This window comes from Pyrgilauda ruficollis, unplaced genomic scaffold, assembly GCF_017590135.1.
Source record: "Pyrgilauda ruficollis isolate IOZ18807 unplaced genomic scaffold, ASM1759013v1 scaffold29, whole genome shotgun sequence".
Lineage (NCBI taxonomy): Eukaryota > Metazoa > Chordata > Aves > Passeriformes > Passeridae > Pyrgilauda > Pyrgilauda ruficollis.
This window is the reverse complement of record NW_024524266.1, coordinates 11597198-11616481: the sequence shown is the minus strand read 5'-3', so window position 1 is coordinate 11616481 and position 19284 is coordinate 11597198. Positions and strand designations below refer to the sequence as shown.

Here is a 19284-nt window from a genome sequence, read left to right as displayed (position 1 = left end):
TAACCCCAAGCTGGAAGGCACCTGATCATCTTCTCTGTGGAAATGGCTGGGTATCCTTGTGCTAGAGCTCATGTAATGGTATTAGAACATGGAAGAGCATTGAGCAAGCTTTAAAAAATTGAAATCCTAGACTTCTGTTTTACAAAGCTGTATTCACAAATGGGCAATCAGTAGTTTTCAAGAAGTATAGATTTTGGTCAAAAGGGTTTGGCCTGAATGTCACAGCCCACATAACCTAATTCAAGTTTCTGCAAAAGAAGACTAAGTTTTTTAAAGGGGAGGGTTTAAAACCTCTTTAACATCATCTAAGATTTTTTTTTGTTTTAGTGTCATATAAATTTCTTAGTATCAAACACAAAAATATGTACATCAATTGTTTTAGAGGGTGTCTTCAAAAATAAAAAAAGTTTATTCACGAAATTTATCCAGCATGGAAAACATTTTGTGTTTTGCAAAGGTATAAGCAACTATAAGGGAAACCAACAGTGTCAACATTAGGACCCTTGTAAATGCTATGAAAGCATAACTTACCCGAGAAAATTCCAGCCACCGATACTGAAAACGTCTACTGAGGTTAAATAACCTTGAATAAACCATCCTCCATACCAGGTAATTGGCAAGAGTCCTGTTAAATCAGGCATATTTTTATCAGACATGTAAACACATATGATGTACCACAAAGCACTCACAGAAATAGCTCCACAAACATTTTACCCCAATGGTGAAAACTTCACCTTAAAAATAAATGAGTGATGGTCAAATTGATAAATCCCAATTACACAGAAGAATCTGTATGATTGCAGCCATTTAATATACAATTGCCCCACGATAACCATCTTCTAAGGATTAGTTATAACAGCTCCATCACCTAGTACATAATTTTTAGATAATGTTTTTTTCAAAAGGCAGCTTTCATTTTCCTTAGAAGTAGCAAGAACTGTGTTATAATAATAGTTGCATCAAAGTTCTATCCAGGGATTAACTGGTTTTTCTTTTGTAGATCAAAGTGAATGTTATCTCCCCTCATTAGTAGGGCACATAAATGGTAACAGAATAGATAAGAGTCCATCCCATATACACTCTCATTATCTCATATTTGTATCTTTCATTAGAAGTTATCAATATGCTTTGAAAACTTCTACTATTCACAAAGTTATTAAAGTATTACCGTTCCTATTTTGTCAGATGGATAATTGAAATACCAAAAAAGAGAAGTATCAGTAACAAAAAACTTCTAAGAATTGAGGCTGAGAGATCAAGGAAGAGCTTTTTTAAAATTCCCAGGAGATCTGGCATCCACGCTCCTTTTATAAAACTTTGAGCACCTAACTAGAGGATTTATCCAGCCTAGACTGATATCTCTCCATGTTCAGCAGGGGCTGTATGAGCTAAAGGTGCATTCTGAAATACACAATTCAACATCAAACAGTCTCAAACAAATCCAACAATGGCCTACACTTACTATTCTCACCTTCTTTTATACATGACATATTGTTCAAGGATAGTCATTGTTTCAAAGCTAGGATAGTCAAATGTTATTTGTTCCCCACTGCAATATATATAACATTTTTGACAGGCCATAGACTTCTCTGGAAATAGGAAAATGGCTTCTATGCAACTGAGGGTGCTGTTATGGGCTGTCTGAACAACTCCCCCATCTCTGAAAACCTCATTTCTGCAATCTCCCATTGCCACAAGTGTGGGGCAATGCAGTTGTTATTGCAGTGTCACTTTCATTAGCTTCACTCAGAGACACATCCCAAGCAGCTCCCTCCTCTGAATCATAACAGCTTGGGAACACACTTTGTAGGCATGCTGTCTTGACAGCAGCATTTGCTGGAGACACAACTTTTTTGCCTCTAACCAAGCTCCAGTCCACCCACACAAAGGCTTCAGCTCAAGGTGTGTTGTTGCATCTCTCACACTGGGTATATTCCCTCTTTTAGTACACAGATATATTCTATAGTGCACCTAAATGCCCACAATAATTGTAAAACATATCTGAAAAATCTTTTTAGCATGCAACATGTACATTTATACAATAGTACAAGTCACAAAATGCAAATAGTTAGCTCTGTTTAGATAATCACACCATTTTAAGATAATGATCATTAAAAATTCATTTCAACCTAAGAAATGCCACAAAGTTCAGATTTTTCCCTTAGTAAGTTTCTAACAATGTGGAATTTTCTCATTCAATGACAAGTGAAGCACCCTAAAAGCACTCAGCTCTCACTGTTTTGGTAAATGACTCGAACTCCAGAAACCTCACAACAATCTGTCTCAGATATTTCAGCAGAGCTGAAAAATATCCAGCTGTAGCAACTTCTGCAGCATTTATACAAATCTCACAGATCAAAAGGTTAATAAAGATTTGCCTCCAATCAAAAGCCTTAGGTAAAATCCTTAGCTAAATAAATCACTATCATGCACCGATTGCGTATTACAATTTGGTACTTATTCACAAAACCAAAATCAATTCTGTCTTCTGTGTACTTGTTTTCACACAGCAATGTTTGTCCTTACATTTGAGTTGGGAAACCTCTCTCAAAATGGTAGTGAATGGAAGACTGAAATTCATAAAGGCTGGGTCTCAAAAGGTGACTTATTAAAAGACAGTAATATCAACAAGAATTCAGAAATGTTTGTGTCAGGTATAAGTAACGAAAGCAGATGACAATTGCATGAAATATAATTAATTGGGGATTGTTTTAATTTGGGAAGGAAAAGGCTGACACATGCTAAAACCAAGCTGCCTGATGAGACAGTAATAATTCCAGATTGTAACCACAACAGAATCCACCATGCATTAAACAACAGGGAGGTTCCACTTGAACACTTATGAATCAGGGGTGGAAAACAGGTGGAAAGGTTGCGGGGGTTTGTTCTCATGTGTTTTAAGCCCAGTGTGCTTTAGTTTGTTTTTTAAAACAAAATAAAATGTTAATTTATCTGAATTTGTTTACCTATTTGGGGAATGATTATTTTACATTTTGGGCTAACTATGCAAACTTCAAATCATTTAATTATCTTCAGTTGGCTTAAAAACTGACACTTTTTGCTGATAAAGCTACTACAGTGCAGACCTTGGGGTGATTTTCATCACTGAGTTTCACAAATAAGTTTACTGAGGCTTAGAGAAGTTAATCTCTACACATCAAGCAAAATTCAGCACACAAATAAAACACAAAAATCCTCTCTGCTCTTTCGATGATACCAGACTATTTGTTGTTGTAACCCTTCAGAAGAGTACACTCTATTTTAACTTCCTGTTAAATGCCTGTTGCAGAAAGTGAAGGCTCACTTTTAACCAGTATGACCCTTATTGTGACACACATTCCCAAAGGAAGTGGTAGAGAGATTGTTTGCTGGGACAGTTAAAATTATACCAGTACTTATGAATATTTACTAAAGCACTTTCTGTCCTGTCTGAGAATAAAGTAGGTTGCTCATGTAAAATTCTGTGAGTTTGTAATATTTTAATCAACAGACATGGTAGCAATTAAAAAGGACAGATTTAATATGAGATAGGTGGAAAAATTAATTGACATGTTAAGGAAAAGATCTCTCACAAATTTTAGATCTGTTTGAAAATTCTATTCAGAACTGAGTCACGAATCAAATTATAAGTACTGAAAAACTTTTGCCTCTATTGCTAGAGGCACTAATTCAAGGCAAATTATTGTAACTTCTCTGATTTTTCAGATGCAGACTAAGACCAGAAAAGAGATCCAGTGCCTCCCTCCATCTCTGAAAAAAATTCTTCATATGCTATATGAATTAGAGTTCTTCTCAATTAATAGTCCCATATTGAAAGATATGGGAAGGTAAGACAAGGGAAAAGGGGCCTGCAAGAAAGCTGGAGAGGGACATTTTACAAGGACATATAGTGATAGACAAGGGGGACTGGCTTTACACTGAAAAAGGATAGATTTATCATCTATGAGGAGGAAATTCTTTACTGTGAGGGAGACGAGGCACTGAACAAGTTGTCCAGTGAAGCTTTGGATGCCCCATCCCGGGAAGTGTTCAAGGCCAGGCTGCCCTTGCCCATCACAACGGGCTCTGAGCAACCCAGCCTAGTGCAAGGTGTCCGTGCCTGTGGCAGGGCTGCTGCAACAAGGTGATCTATAGGGTCCCTTCCCATCCAAACCAATCTATGAAACTAATTATGCATTCTGAGAGCTATGAGAATGATAAAGCTGCTTCTTCCAACAGCTGCAAGGATCTCCAGAAAGGATGCAATTTAGAGTATCCTATTTATGGCTCCCATAAAGCACCAGCACACTGGTAACAGGGAAGGGATATAAGCTCCTAATTAGTGCCAGCACAGTTCTATCTCCCTCTTCACATGGCACAGCTGTACTGGAGCTCTGCCATGGCTCATTTACATCACAGCTACATACACTCACCTCTTCTTCCTGTAACAGAGATAAACCCCATAGAAATGAATTAGTGCACCAAAAAGCTGAAGGAATCCCTAAATACCTCTTACAAAGTTGAGACTTACTTCAGCACCTGACATGACTAAGGCTAGCTATCCCCAAGCTGGTGGACACTCGTGCAGGCTGGTTGCTGAGTTTCTTGGGCAGCTCATTATGGAATGCCCAGCTCCTGGGCTGGAGTCACAGCAGTGCCCTGGCCTGGAGACTTCAGAGTGACCTCCGGACACTGCTGCACCTATTTCAAGCTCCACACAGCAACTTGATTATATGCAGTTAAGTAAAATTCTGCTAAACTCATGCTACACCATGTCAATGTGCTCTCTTCTGGTAATATTGCCCCGTGAATGATTTCACAATCCAAGATTGCTCAGCAAGTTCTCTGAGGGAGAAATTTTTAATGCAAGGATTGGGAGTCTGTACAACTTAACACCTCCAACACAAAGTGCCTCTGTAGCCAGACTTAATTTTCACTCCATTCTTTCCTCCACCTGAAACAAACTTCATTAAATACTTTACCAGATCACTGGGTAAAATACTGGGGCATGAGCCATCTTTTTGTGACATTTTCAATAGTACCCAGGCTAGAGGGTGTTCATTCAGGAAGAGGACACACAAGGCACAGGAATAAAAGTATAATTTAGGGATAGCCTTGTAACTGAAAAGAATATGAACTTGGTGAAAGTACCTGCTTTTCCTAATGACAGTCCATCTCCTGAAATGATGAGAAGATAATTCCCATTATGAACACTGAAGCAAATTTAAAATTTTGAAATGTTTTTCTAGGAATTTCAGGTCTATGTATTTACAGTAACAAATCAAATTCATGTTGTTTACATTAAATAAATCTTTAAAATGGCATATGGAGAATGACAAATGCGACTACCTAAAAGAAAATATCCTTGTTAAGCTTTCAGAGTTCACCCTACAGGGAAATGCTGAGACCTCATTGTTAGGAGTCCACATTGAGATGATTTCCTAATTTTCTCAGGCCAGATAACAAGGTTACCTCTGGAGCAGACTCTGACATTTTAAGTAATGAACATTATCACCTAATAGATAAACATGATCTTGGTTATCAGGCCTGGGCTGTTTGGATACATTTTACACATAAGAATTTGAAGCCTGCTTGGGTTCACTTTAGCACTATTTGCCATTTCTAACATTTTATCTGCAAATTTTTAGAATAAGACTGGGCAGAAAATGCCTAAGCCATTAATACCTATAAAATATGCAGTGTGAATATACTGGAACTGATTTTGCTCACCATCTCCCCCCAACCTGTGAGGTCAGAAACCTGGTCTTGAGCTTTGCTAAAGGCAGGCATTGCAATTATTTCTGGTCATTACTCCAGCCTCCTTCTGCCACGACACACTGGCTGGCTTAAATTCTCTTGAATGCTAAAATTTTCCTTGAATAAGAAACTAATGGAAAAAGTCTCCAGGTATTTACTCTGCAGTTACAGAATATATTTGCATCTAAGTGTATTGGTATGCAGGGAATAACTAATTCCCTGTTATCTTGCTAGATATGCATCCTCTAAATCACACATTTATACCCACTGATGTAACAAACTTTGAGTTAGAAAGCAGAGACAGCCCAAATAATACTTTCTTCAATAGATTAATATTGGCAGCAGTAATGCTACTTATCTGAATCTTTTTAAAGAAAGGATATTGGATGATCTGTAGGCAAATCAGTAATTTTTATTTTTCTAATTGATTTGTGTGCTATTTTTACAGGTACTATGAACTAATGTAAGCATTCCATCACTAGTGACAGAGAGGGACAATATAAGAATAATCTTTGTCCTTTTTTTCCTGAAATACATTTGGTTGTGGTCATACTGTACAATCAGCAAAGATTGATATTTGGAGACAATATCTTAACAAAATTTATTTTCAAGTTCAGTAACATGCTTCAGAGACCAAATTATCTCAGAAATCCCTTAGATATCGTCAGTAAGGATGTTTCAAATGGGATGTCACTTTTTCATTACTGCCCAAAGCTGTCTTGCTTTCTCTGTGCAAAGCACATCTACCCTGTTTAATTTGAGCTACCTGCATTTTACAACTATGTTCTACAGGTGTAAAGAATTTCACAAGATGCAAGACCCTATAAAAGTAAGAGATGCTGAATGCATCTGGAAAAAGCAGCTTTACTGCAACCTGTGTTAACCATAGAAGAAATGTGTTGAAACTGAAAATTCTCCTGCTGTGCACAAGGTAATATCTAAATCCTCATTCAGACAAAACCAAACAGACTGTTTGCCTAGAGACTTGATTCCAAGAATAGCTGAAACTCATGGAAAAAAAAAAATAGAAAAAGCCCAGCATTTGATGTCCCCTACAAGTGTGAGTGAAACCAACATAGGATCCTTACTTTTTCCTTTCATTTTCTAGTATCCTGAATAAATCTTTGAAGTACTGGGGAACACGGACAATCACATTTTCTGAAGGACCTATATCTTTAAGCTCAGGATAGAGTTTGGTGTCAATCACCTTCTTGATGTATCCCAGCCAGTCAAACTGCAATGACAAAGAGAAGGCTGGTTAAAGCAGGTTATGGGAGAGATGATTTATTAACTAAGTTACACCTTTAAAACTAATGGTTTCAGTGCTCTACTTATTAAAAACTTAGAAACTATTGCACTTTGTCATTACATATGTTTTCAATCCTCATTAAAGTTGGAACTATATTTGAAAGAACATACACAGTAAATGAGCACACGCATTCCTAATGATGCTTCTTTAACATGCTGCTCTGAACACTAAAGACAGTTTTAATTATACAGGTCAGATATTAAAAAAAAAAAAAAATCAGTTATCCCCAACCTACCTGTGGAATCATGGCACTAAGCTCCGATATGTTCATTTTATTGTACATCACCTCACTTGTTCGATTTTCATATGGAATCATGATCTGGTGTAGAGAAAAAAATGCATAAAACCATCAAAACAAGGTTTATCTCACAGGGACTCTTACGTCATTACCATCCTTCATAATCCCGGTGCAGAAATATCTCACCACCTTTTTTCCAGGCATTTATGGCACTAACCACTGTTTCTGAGGATTGCATTTAGCTAGAAGAAATGGAACATAGTTCCTTTTATGTTTAACTTATTACTGGGGAATTTAATGAGCTGCATGTCTTCTTTGGACTTGAGACTGATTTAGCTCTGATTATGCTAAGGAAAGACATGTTAATACATAAGAGATAAAAGTACACCTTGAGCATTAATACTTATTCATTCCTTCCTATTGAGTAGAAGCCAACCTCAGATTTAACAGGTCAAATCTGAGATAGGTGCATCTTCATAACTGGAAATGCATCTCATGCCTTTCAATGCTTTCTTGATAGACCTTTACTCCACCTGGGGGAAGAGCCAAATACACAAAAGTTTCTCCTCATTTCACCCCACCATCCTGATTTCCATAGCAGGACACCTGAGTATATAGGCCAGACATGAATAAAGCATTCCCCAAACAGGCCCCTCATCTGACTGACCAGAGGAGCCAGATCTCAAGTTCCTCTGCAGCATCCAAGGATACAGCAAAAGAAACCCTAAATATGAAGCAAGTCCTTTTATAACTGACAGGAAGGACATGCAGACTCCAAGACAGCCCTGTGGTTCATAATAGTAAAACAAACAAAGTACAAGATATAGCTCAAAATTTTCTCAGTGTTCAAGAGAAACAAAAATCCCAGTGGCAATTCCAGCCCTGCTGTAAGGTAAATCCTATACAACAGTCTGTATGCTGGGCAGTCTAAAGGACAGAGATTGACACCAAACTAACCAGACAGCTGGCACTTCTCCAATCAAAATTCTCCAGTAAGTGTTTATGGTTTTAGTATTGCTCAATCCATAGGGAAAAAAAAAATTACTTTATTTTCCATTTCTGCAAATTTCATTTATCTGAAAAATCTTTAAACACTTCTTGAAGCCATTTACTCCCTTCCTCTCAAAACTTTCCCTCTTGCTCCAGTGATTCAAACTTAATAAAAATCTTTCTTGTACACAACAAGATCTCTCAAAGCATGCCACTCCTCCCTATATCCAAAGTATTCTTGCTGCCTCTGCCTGAGCACAGAAACTCTCCATTATGTAGGTTTACTTGAAAAAATGCAAAGGAACACTGGATACAGTAAAACCTCCAGTGACAAACAGGACTACCTCCATCACATTAAGATGTTTATATAATCATTATGTTTATTAGGGTTTATGCAAGAACCCATGTCCACTGACTCATGCCTAATATCTGGACAGATGTTAGGAGGATTATCTTACTAAAAGAACCTGTAAGCAAGCATGGCTTGTTGCATAACAGTGTGCATTACTGATACTGAGGGTTGTTACATGATCCATGCCATCTTACGTGGCAGCTTCACTTACATACTTTGTGGATTGATGCTCTGTAAGACACTGTAAGGAAAGCATTAGAGCTACCAGAGCTAAGGATACATCTTCTTATGCCATCACAGATAAACAGAACAAATATGTACTGTTTTTCATGTGTGCTGGGTCACAAGGAAATATTTGTGCATTAGTCCATCCATGTTACGTAACTGAAAATTAATGTTGGGCTTAGACGTTTAACAAAATTTCATCCCTTTCAGCAGAGAGAGGGAAACACTGATTGGCTACTCTTGTGGGTGGCCCTCACTTCTGTACAAACACACCATTAAGAGGCATCCTGTAGACTGCAACACCAGGATCCAGATAAAAGACATCTGCTGCATCACCTGTCCTGTGCAACAGGCTTCTCTGTTAACAGGAGACCAGCATTTCACAGGGATAGCTACTTTCCTTGCCAATATGAAGGAATACTCAGCTCAGCTGGCAGCTCTGCAAACCAGCATCAGTCTGTACCCTTACTTTTGGTGGTTTCCCAACACTGAGGTCAACCCTTCTCTCTAGTTTTAGCAGAGGTTGAAATGATAATGAATTGCCGCTCCCATGAGTGGGATTCCTGTAGTAGCCACACTGAAACAGAGATATAGAGATGCAAAAACACTGCTTCAACCTGCAATAATCCTGTGGCATAAATTAAACTCCTCTCAAAAATGTCACCAAGTAAATGTCAGAACCAAGTACCAGATTTAAATATGCTTAGCTTTACTAAATTCAGTTGATCCCTTAAATTAAAACATCTACTCACCCAGACTACTCCATGAAAACACTTCAGGAGCTAAAGGTGGTACTTCTGTAAACACTGCCTCTCACCACCAAGATCCAATATCCCACCTAAGATTTGCACTGCTTTTAGACTGTTCTACAGAGAATCAGCCCAGTCTGCTTCTTAAACAACAGAGTAATATATTCTTAACACAGGTGCATGGCCAGAGCTCAGATTCCACCCAGTTTCAAAATTATATAATCACTTAGGTTGGAAAAGACATGTAAGGTCTTGAGTTATGTCATATTTTTCCAGCTGCCTAGTGGGCACCAGTGAATTGGTGTAGATGCACTTCAGCTGGGATATTGATCTCATCACCTTTTTGGAAGCAGAAGCCCTGATTCTTATGGGACCATCCTCAGGCACTTCCACAGTTTCTAACACATCAACAGCCCCTGTATCTCTGTTGTCATATGGATCTCCATCCCTCACCTCCACTGAGATGGCAGACCAAAGGACCTTGCTAATACACCATCCTTTAAGCATTGCCATGCCACCCTCAGACTTGCCTCTGTTCAGCCTGGCTTACTTTACAATTTAAAACACCAAGGGTATTTGGCTAAGGTTTTTCTGCTGAGAATAAAATTTACAGTTTAGCAATTAACTAAGGGAGAAACATTATTCATCCTTTCTTCATCAGGATCTGCTCCTTTCCTTCTGCTTCTAAAATCCCTTTGCTAATGCTGTTGATACAATGGCTTTTCATTTTGAGAAAGGATTATATTAGATTACCAACCTCTGCTATTTTAACTTCCAGTTTTAGAACTGATTTCATATCAGATTCGGCTCGTGAGGCATTTGCACCCAGAAGCACTGCTGTATCAACCATGAACTGCAAAAAGGCATCTCGGTACTGTAAAGAAAGAGAAAGACTGAAATGACAACAGGATTTGCTCTTGAGCAGAGCTGCAGCAGCAGACCAGAAATGCTTTCATGCCTTAGGAACCAAGGCTGTGCTTTTCTTACCTTGAATGCCAAGCAAGTTAAAAAGGAGAAATAACACTGTAAAAATACCATGCATGACAGAGACAGCTGCTGCGGTTCAGGGAGTACAAGTCTCAGGAAATGCAAATGACAGTTCTGGATTAGACTGACAACTTTCAGCTCTTACAAACGGATTAGACAATGTGTAAAAATGTACACCAGTATTTTAGGCCTACTAATACAGTAACCACCATGGGACAGAAGTACTTGTATACAACTGTAAATTTCATTTAGGAAACTTTGCAAGAGTGTTTGATAGAAGTGGAGTCTTCTGCTAGATACCCTGCAAAACTCAAATCCAAGCAAAGCACAGCCCTTTCTCAGTTTGGAGCTCAACAAAACAAAACCAACAGTGAAAAAAGATGAGGGGGAAAATGGTGGCTCTATTATCCATCTGACAATACTTACAGATTTGGCTTCTGTTGTATTTTCTAGGTAATCCTCTCGAGATGCCAGAGAGAGGCTTGCTTGATCAAGCTGTTAAAAACAACACAAAGTAAAATTTAACAGCTAAATTCATCAGATTCAAAGATAAACTGACAAGCAGCTTTGGAAGGGTTCATGTTTTTCTGATAATTACAGTAGCTGTGTGCAAATACCTAACATATAAAACACTGCACCAGTCTGAGTTGGACAGGATTTCAAAACAGGAAAATGCTATGCTGTGCTGACAGGTATTAACTAAATCACATTACTGTGATCTGGGGAGCCTCAGATGACCTCTGCAATAGCTAAGCCACCTAAAGAAAAGAATCACAGGTGTGATTTAGGTGTTTAAAACAGCTACATCAGTGAGTAGAAAATGCAAAAGGACTGGGTCTATAGGATCAAACCACTGGTTCTGATGACCATGCATCCATCCTATGCCTATTTCAGGGGTACAAGAGTCAGCTTGGGACCACACTAGTCTAGTGTATGCACCAAATGCCCCTGAGGTGCTGGAGCATGAGAGCTGCTGTCTATCTGGGAGGCATCATCAGGTTTTTGTGACTGAAACTGAGGTTACACTTTTGAGCTTCACCCTAGACCAGCACTGGCGGCTGTACTCAGTCTTTTGAACAGATGAACTGAAACTGAAGTGCCTACCAGCCAGGAGTGCATGCACAGGATATTATGTCCCAAATACTTTAGCTAAAGGTGTCTTGTAGTCAAGATGGATCTTTGGCCTTCACTTACCTTTTCCATCTAAACATGGATCAGATTTTCTGGTCTACATTCACCCTAATATTGGAATCAGGCATGAAAGTTTGAGATTTGCATTTAGTGTCTTGAGTGAAACATCTACGTGAATGGGATGTATTGGGAATATTTCCATACTGTTTCATTTGAAACATAGGGATTTTCCTAACTGGGAAAAGCTCACTATGCAGGATATATTTTATATATTATATATTTTATAATAATTACTGGGAACTGAGATTTCCCAGAACTTTGCAATGTGATCAAGTCAGGTTAGGGTATGGAAGCCAAAGCTGAAAACTTCCATCAACCAGCTTCCAAACTCTGAATAAGATACTGATTGGAGCAGAAACAACTGCTTTGATGTCCTAAACATTTTTGGTTTGATGCTGCAATAGTTTTTAAAAGATAAGTCTAGTGACAAAAGATTCTATTTATTCATACAATTCATATAAGTTTTTTTAATCCAAACACTTTAGGTTATGTGGTTTATATTTCACATTTTCTACATTTAAAAAATAAATAAAACTTAGAATTTAAAGTGAATAAATAAATGTAATCTTTTCCTGTACAAAACAAACCTTCCTCAGAAAGGAATAATTGTGACGTTCAGTACAATTCTCATTCTTTGAAAAACAGCATCACTTTCTTTTCTCAGCACAATAATGCAAAAAGAATACACTCTTACATTTTTTGTACATATGTTTTTGCAATAGTTAACTTCTGATTATTTGGGGAATTTCAATTATGTGACTTACATTAAATGCTCATTCAAATTCCCTGGTCTTAAGAATTAGATTTGACAGCACATTAAACCAAGAGAGCACAAATATGTGAAATAAACAATAAAAGTTAACAAACATCTTCAGCACTCATGGAAAAACAAAAATATAATGTTGAATGCTGAACAAAGTTTTATTTGGAGTTTCCACTTCTTTTATGACCCATTGATGATTTTGCAATGCTGAAGAAAAAGAATTTTGCAATAAAGATATTTTCACAAGCAGATTGAAATACTGTGTGGTACGTCTACACCCCAGGGAATTTGTTAAAACATGGACAAAGTAGAGCACTGGCTGATGCATTCTGCAGATCAAGGTCCTAATCAAACCAGCATCAGAACACCCTACAGAATAATCTGTCATTCATAGCATGTCGTGCTTCAGTTAGACATTGAATTCCTAGGTGCTCCTAAGCGTAGAGAGTGAAGGTACTGCTGGTTGTAAATCATTCGCAAGAGACCAGCAGCGAGGGTGTCCCTGCCCAGCCATTTGCTGACAGGTGACTTGAACGGAAATATGATGACAGGAGACACGGATAAACATCTCCCTGATTCTACAGCTTCAGCTCTTTTGAGTGAGTCTCCAGCTGAAAAAAACCTGACAGGATCTCAACAGCATCAAAGCAGAATGACACCTTCAATACAGCAAACTGTTGATCTGCTGTTGATTATCCTGGAAAATGTTCTAGAGATGAGGGAAAGTTACCCTTTAACTTTATGCCAGTTAAAGGGTAATGCCTCAGTCAAAAGACATATGGAAGAACTGACTCAGAACTGACATCCACTCCAGTACCACCACAGTTCCTAAATACAATGTATTCTTGGCTACATTCCTACAGCTAGCCAAGATGCTAGCAAAATAAGGATCTTAGGTGTTTTTTTTGCTGTGATGAATGCCATCATAACTTTCTTATTTGTTCCTTCTCTCTTGCCTTCATGAACTGTTTTCTTGTAGCCATGGAGGGAAGGTCTGCTCTGGCTTCTCAGCTGAAGTTCTTAAACAACAATGCATTTGGCCCAGGCACTCAGTCTTGCCACAGTTATACAATTTTATCTGGAATTTTGTCAGACTACAGGGAGGCAACATTTCTTGAGTCTTTTTCTTACTAAACTGTTATTTAATGCCATGCACTGTTAACAATTTGGTAATGTTTTGGTCTAAAAGCAATTTCAAGGAAATTTCAATTGGTCTAAAAGCAATTTCAGGTCTAAAAGCATTTCAGGAAAAATGTGAATTCTTCTATTTCACATTTAAAAGCACTTGGGATAAATCTGTGTTCTAAGGTGCTATATAAGCACCAGATTGTTTCCATCTCAAGAAAAAACAGCTCAAGTTCAAAATATCTGCTACTGATGGACCATTTTTCATCCTCACAGGCAAAAAGCCTTCTTCATACAAGCGATGAGTCATAAGCAGCACACAGAATTAGATATTGAGCTCTTATTCTCAAGCACATAGAACCTGGCTATTGGTCTACTGGGAAATTTTTATGGGTTTTTTCCATTTGAAAGAAGAAAACCTGTCCAGAAATACCTTCCAATAGCATGTAGTGGCTAGTGGCTTCTACATTCCCATAAACTGGCACCTTACACACATCTGTAAGCCAGTAGATAATAACAACAACAATCAAATGTAAACATTTGGTATGTAAACATGTTTTTAAAAAGAGACCATAAAACAGCATACAGAATAACCTGTTAGAAATGCTGTACTGTACCTTCAGGATGTAGCGATGGGAGATTTTGTCATCAGCAGCCACATACAAACGGATGAAGACTGAACTGCTGTATTGGCCACGAAGAGTTGCCAAGGCTTGGACTAAGCTGAACCTCCTTTCTGACCACAGTCCTTCAGGTCCAATATTGGATTCCAACACAGGCCAGCGGAAAGGCGAATGCTTCAGGATACTTAGCAGGGGTTTCACATCAGCTTTTTCAATTTTATCTGAAATGTCAAAGTGTGACAACAATTACATTCCAGACAATTCAAGTCCAACAGCAGCCACACAAGACAAAGATTTATTGGCATCGATTGATTTCCAGGCAAGGCATTCACAATAGCTGAAACTCAAAGCCTCTGCTCTGCCTGTGAGCACGGCAGCATAGAGCCTTCTGTATCAAGAATAAGAAAGGCAGGTCCGTGCCTTTCCAAAAAGACAAAGGCTGGAATTAGGTGAATTTAAAAAAAAAAACCCAAACTACTCCTTGCTTAGGAACTAGCATAGAAATTTCACTGGTTTTAGGGAAATCTGAGGGGTTATTGTTCATAATCAAAGCTAGAGGGGCAATATCTGGGCACCAAGGCTGTAGAGCAGCTGCCTCACTTGCTGGCAGTCAGACAGGTCATGCTGGAAGAAAACTGTACAGGAAATAAATCCTGAAAGAGTCAGAAGGACAAAGGGGACTTCCAAGACTTCTTTGTGCAGCTAAGTAAGAGTAGTGATGTGTCCCGAATTAGTGACCGTTACCTAACAGCAGCATTGACAAGCTGAGGAAAAGCACTCTGCAAACACAGCCAACTTGCTTGACATGCAGATACCACAGCTAAAGAGTCCAGGGCTGTCTGTACCCAGCCCTGGGGTAGTATTTCGATAAAACAGATTTAGAGAAGTGTAGAAGGTGACGAGCAACAGGGTCTTGAAAATATCAGTATGAGAATTTCATCAGAGGGTTCCTCTGATTTAATAATTCCAGGCACTAACCCCACAACCCTGGGGCACAGTTTAACATCCTTTTGCACAGAAAAGTATCTCTTCACAGTTCTGACAAGCACAGGTTTCTCTAAAACTGACTTGTGCCTGAGTGTACCTCAGTCTCAATTCACAGCTTCAGATGTGTGAAAGACCCTCAACCCCAGCTGAATCTGTATCAGTAAAGTTTATGCATCTGCACAAAGCTTCACAGAGCTCTGCAGAGAGACAAAAAGCCTGCCTTTATAAATGCAGGGAATGCATCTATGCCCTCCTCAAATCAATCTACTTACCCTCATTCATGCAGGATGCATAAAGGGTCTTGGCCTTCTGTACAGCTTCACTGTCTCGTCTTTTGCTGATGGGTTTCTCTAGCAATGCTGAAAAAACAATTTTTTTCAATACTTTGGAAAATGTAGACAGTTTACCTGTTTCAGCATTCACTTTAATCACAGGATTTGTTTAATTAAGTATGAGGCTCCATGCGTACTTTCTTAAGCGGTAGCACAGACATAATTGCAACTTTTTCAATCCCCAACAGAGAAGGATTTTTATTTATTTATTTATTTTAAAGAGAACTGATATAAAGCTAAATGACAGATGCAGCTTGTTACTCATCCTCACAACCAGCTACCCTCCGCAAACTGAGGTGACAGGCAGTCATGGGGTGAGGGAGGGAACCAACACACAGAGCAGGGAGTCAAGAATTTTTTCAGCTTCTGGTGCTGGTACATTATGAAATCAGCACCTAAGAGAGAAGGCTACAGGATCCCAGGAGCAAGCTGTAAATCAGCCACGATGCAGCTGCAGATACAAAGTACTGTGGCTAAATGTAGAGACAGCTGAGCTTCAGAGAGATCTGTCAGCTCAGGTGCTGCACAGCACAAGCACTTCCACAGCCAGGAGAAACAGGTAACTCTTGAGCACAGCACAGGAACAGGGCTGGCAAACTCTGTGGGACCTATCTGGTTTTGCAAGACCCAAGCAAGTCCTGCACAGCCTTACCTGATTGTTACTGGGACCACTGGAAGGAGTGGCTTTTCTGGTATCCTGTAATGGGCTGAGCCAGAGCTAAAAAGCCTTGAAAAATTCAGGACTCCCTTCCCAGCACCAAAGTACCACCCAGGGCTCTGGGTTTCAAATGAGCAGAGGCAGCACAGTGCAAGTGTGCTGAGAAGCATGGCCCACACAAAAGGGAGAACAAAGAAAACAAGAGTCCAGAGGCCTGTGGATGCAGAGAACCACTGAGACTCCACAACACCAGCCATGGTGAGGCCAAACAGCTCCCAGATCCAGAGCTGGATCGGGGTAAATGCAATGTTATTCTTCTGCCAGGACTGGCTGGGGACACGCAGAATACAGAAGAGGTGGTGGCACTGCCACCCAAAAGCAGCACCCTCCTGCAAACAGTGGAGGCTGCTCACTCTCCAGCCCTGCTCTTTCCACCCCGCAGTGCTCCTCTCCATGGAGGCAAACGGTGGGTGTGACTGCGGGGTTCCTCAGCTGAGAACAACCTGGGCTTGCACAGCTTCTCTCAGTAATAGGAGTTCACTGCTTGGAGCAGGATCTTAAGGCACTTATTTCCCACAATTTCCCTACCCCCTGAGGAACCAGCCATGCTGCACCTCTTAGCTATTCCCCACCTGAGCTCATATAAGCACTCAGGGGACCATAACGCAGACCTCACACTGTTTATTACCTTATCACTCAAGGAATACCATAGTGATGAGCAATACCACTTTTCTCTCCCTCCAACCCCTTTTCTCCTTAAACAAACAAACAAACAAAAAATCCCATTTCCCAATTCTTTTGCTTAGTCCATTAAGAGATTTAATGAGATTATTCTCTCTTAGTTATGAATAAGATTTTTTCCATAAAAATACTCCTGGAGAGGATAGCTTTGGTTTCAAAGCCTCAAATATTTCCCAATTTGTTAAATACAATGTAATGCAAATCACCTATATATATGTTCAGTGTGTACAATTCGTAGCAGCATAATCAGACATGTTCACATTTTTAAAATGGCATTTTGAAAGAAATGATAAATGAATCCTCCATGAAGCTAAGGATGAAAAACTACCCTCCCATTAAAGCCATTACAATAATTTCTGTCTTTGCCAGTGAGCTGTACAACCATGAAATTTTGAAGCTAATAAAATCCAATGGCTAGAGCTCAAGAGAGAAACAGATTATAAGAGCCAATAAAATCAACTGTAGAGATAAAACTGCATCAAATTGTGTTAAAATCAGCCCTTGTCTTTTCCCATCAAACCATTTCATTAAAGTGACATCTACCCCACCTCACCACTGCAAAGAGTGAGGTGGGGTAGATGCTGCCAACTTGCTCAGAATTCTTTTATGAAAACAATTGTCAGTTCTGATAACATAAAATCCAGTGATCAAATATGAAAGACTCAATAAGATTCTTGAATCCTGTGAACACTGAAACAGGGGGTGTGGTCTTTAGGCTATGGAGGTTTCCCAGCCTTAACCTCAATTTTTCAGAACGATTTAGAAGCGCAAACCTGGAGCACTGCTCACATCCACATGATTTCTACATTAGCTAGTATAAAATTCAAACAGAATATTTAGAAATTTGTTTCTTATTTAGCTCACAAATACATATGGATTTTATGTGTCCTTGAGTATTTAAATTCTTAAAGACGAACAGTAAGAAAAGGCAAGAAGCACAGCGTACTGATCAAAGGTATATGTAATCAATTAGTCTGTCTAGAGGTTGCTTATTCATGGGAAAGAAGTCACTACTGTGACTGAAATCAATGTAGGCCCATCGAGCTCCCTTTAAATTAGCAATATTGGGCCCTGTGAGCAGCCTGGCCACAGCTGCAGGCTCTGACAAACCCACCCCACAGAGAGCAAACCTGTTTGTGTGGGTTGATGCTCGCTGCTCTCTACAGGGCAGCCTTTGGGAGGGCGGCAGCTCAGTCTGCTATCCCAGGCTCTGCAAGCTGAACAAACCTGCCCCAGGACCATCCCACACTCCCTGAGCAGTGCTTCACCTCCTGACACATGACATGGATTTCAGGCTCTCATCTACAGGAAGGGAAATGCCAAGCTGTGACACACAGAGAGCAAATTCAGCCTGTCTGAAAAAGTTCACCTGAACTACAGCTGTCTGGGAGAATTGTCTTTCCACTTTAAAAAACTGTAATAGCTTCAGATATTTTCTGTTTTGATGCCAAAAGGTAAGCGAAACCTATGTTGTCTTTCAAGGCATAGGAAGAGAAAGACCACCAAAGATCAGCTAATGTTACGCCTCATAAAAAACCACAGATTTTCTGTTTTGTTCTTTACTTTGTGTTTCCAAGCTCCAACTGTCATGGATTGACACTGGCACGGTTTGACCATAACTTCCCAAACCCTCACTTCCGGGTCAAACCATGACACCAACTCTAATGCCTCACTAAGGAATTGTGTGTATTCATACAAATCCACTGAGAAGTTCAGTCTGATAGGCTTTCCTTAAGCACAGCTCCCTTAAACTTTGACCTAGTTAGGGAGATAGAGCTACCAACATTTTGACTAAAACAGCACACTTAGCCTGAGAAGGACATGGAGCTTCTTCTTGGAGCTGTCTTGCTTTCTTGCTTTCTGTTTTCTTGTTTCAAACCAGAAGTTCTAATTCCTTAAAGCAATTTTCCATTTTAGGACACCATTTTTTTACCTCTAAAGAAGAATTGTTAGGAATAAATAGTTTTGATCAGATTAGGAAATACACATCACTCCAACAAAATCTGCAGAGGTTAAGAAGAAACCACAATCTAAGCTGATTTTCAGGCATCTGAAAAAGCACAGAATTGTTATTAACATCAACCAAAATGTAACAATTTATTGCTGCTACTGAGTTATACGCCTAGCCTGCCTGCAAAGCAGAATATCATAACCAAAAATCACCAGGACAAACAAAGTGAACCAGCATAGCTTAAGCCAGTTGAATATACAGTTTGGATCCTATTTCCTTAGCTAAATACCAAGTATATGTTTGAATAGCTTTTTCAGTAAAACAGTT

General features: G+C 39.3%; 1 protein-coding gene across 2 annotated transcripts in view; it reads right to left on the bottom strand.

Annotated features, from left to right (window-relative positions):
- Positions 1-19284, bottom strand: part of PHEX (phosphate regulating endopeptidase homolog X-linked) — a 94839-nt gene that overhangs the window by 57839 nt on the left and 17716 nt on the right. For both annotated transcript variants that reach the window (XM_041472390.1, XM_041472392.1), the window contains 7 exons: positions 15548-15634; positions 14283-14509; positions 11013-11081; positions 10357-10473; positions 7281-7364; positions 6825-6970; positions 532-625 (listed from right to left, as the gene is read on the bottom strand). In XM_041472390.1, the coding sequence (XP_041328324.1) occupies positions 532-625; positions 6825-6970; positions 7281-7364; positions 10357-10473; positions 11013-11081; positions 14283-14509; positions 15548-15634 (824 nt within the window). The remainder of the gene's footprint in view (positions 1-531; positions 626-6824; positions 6971-7280; positions 7365-10356; positions 10474-11012; positions 11082-14282; positions 14510-15547; positions 15635-19284) is intronic.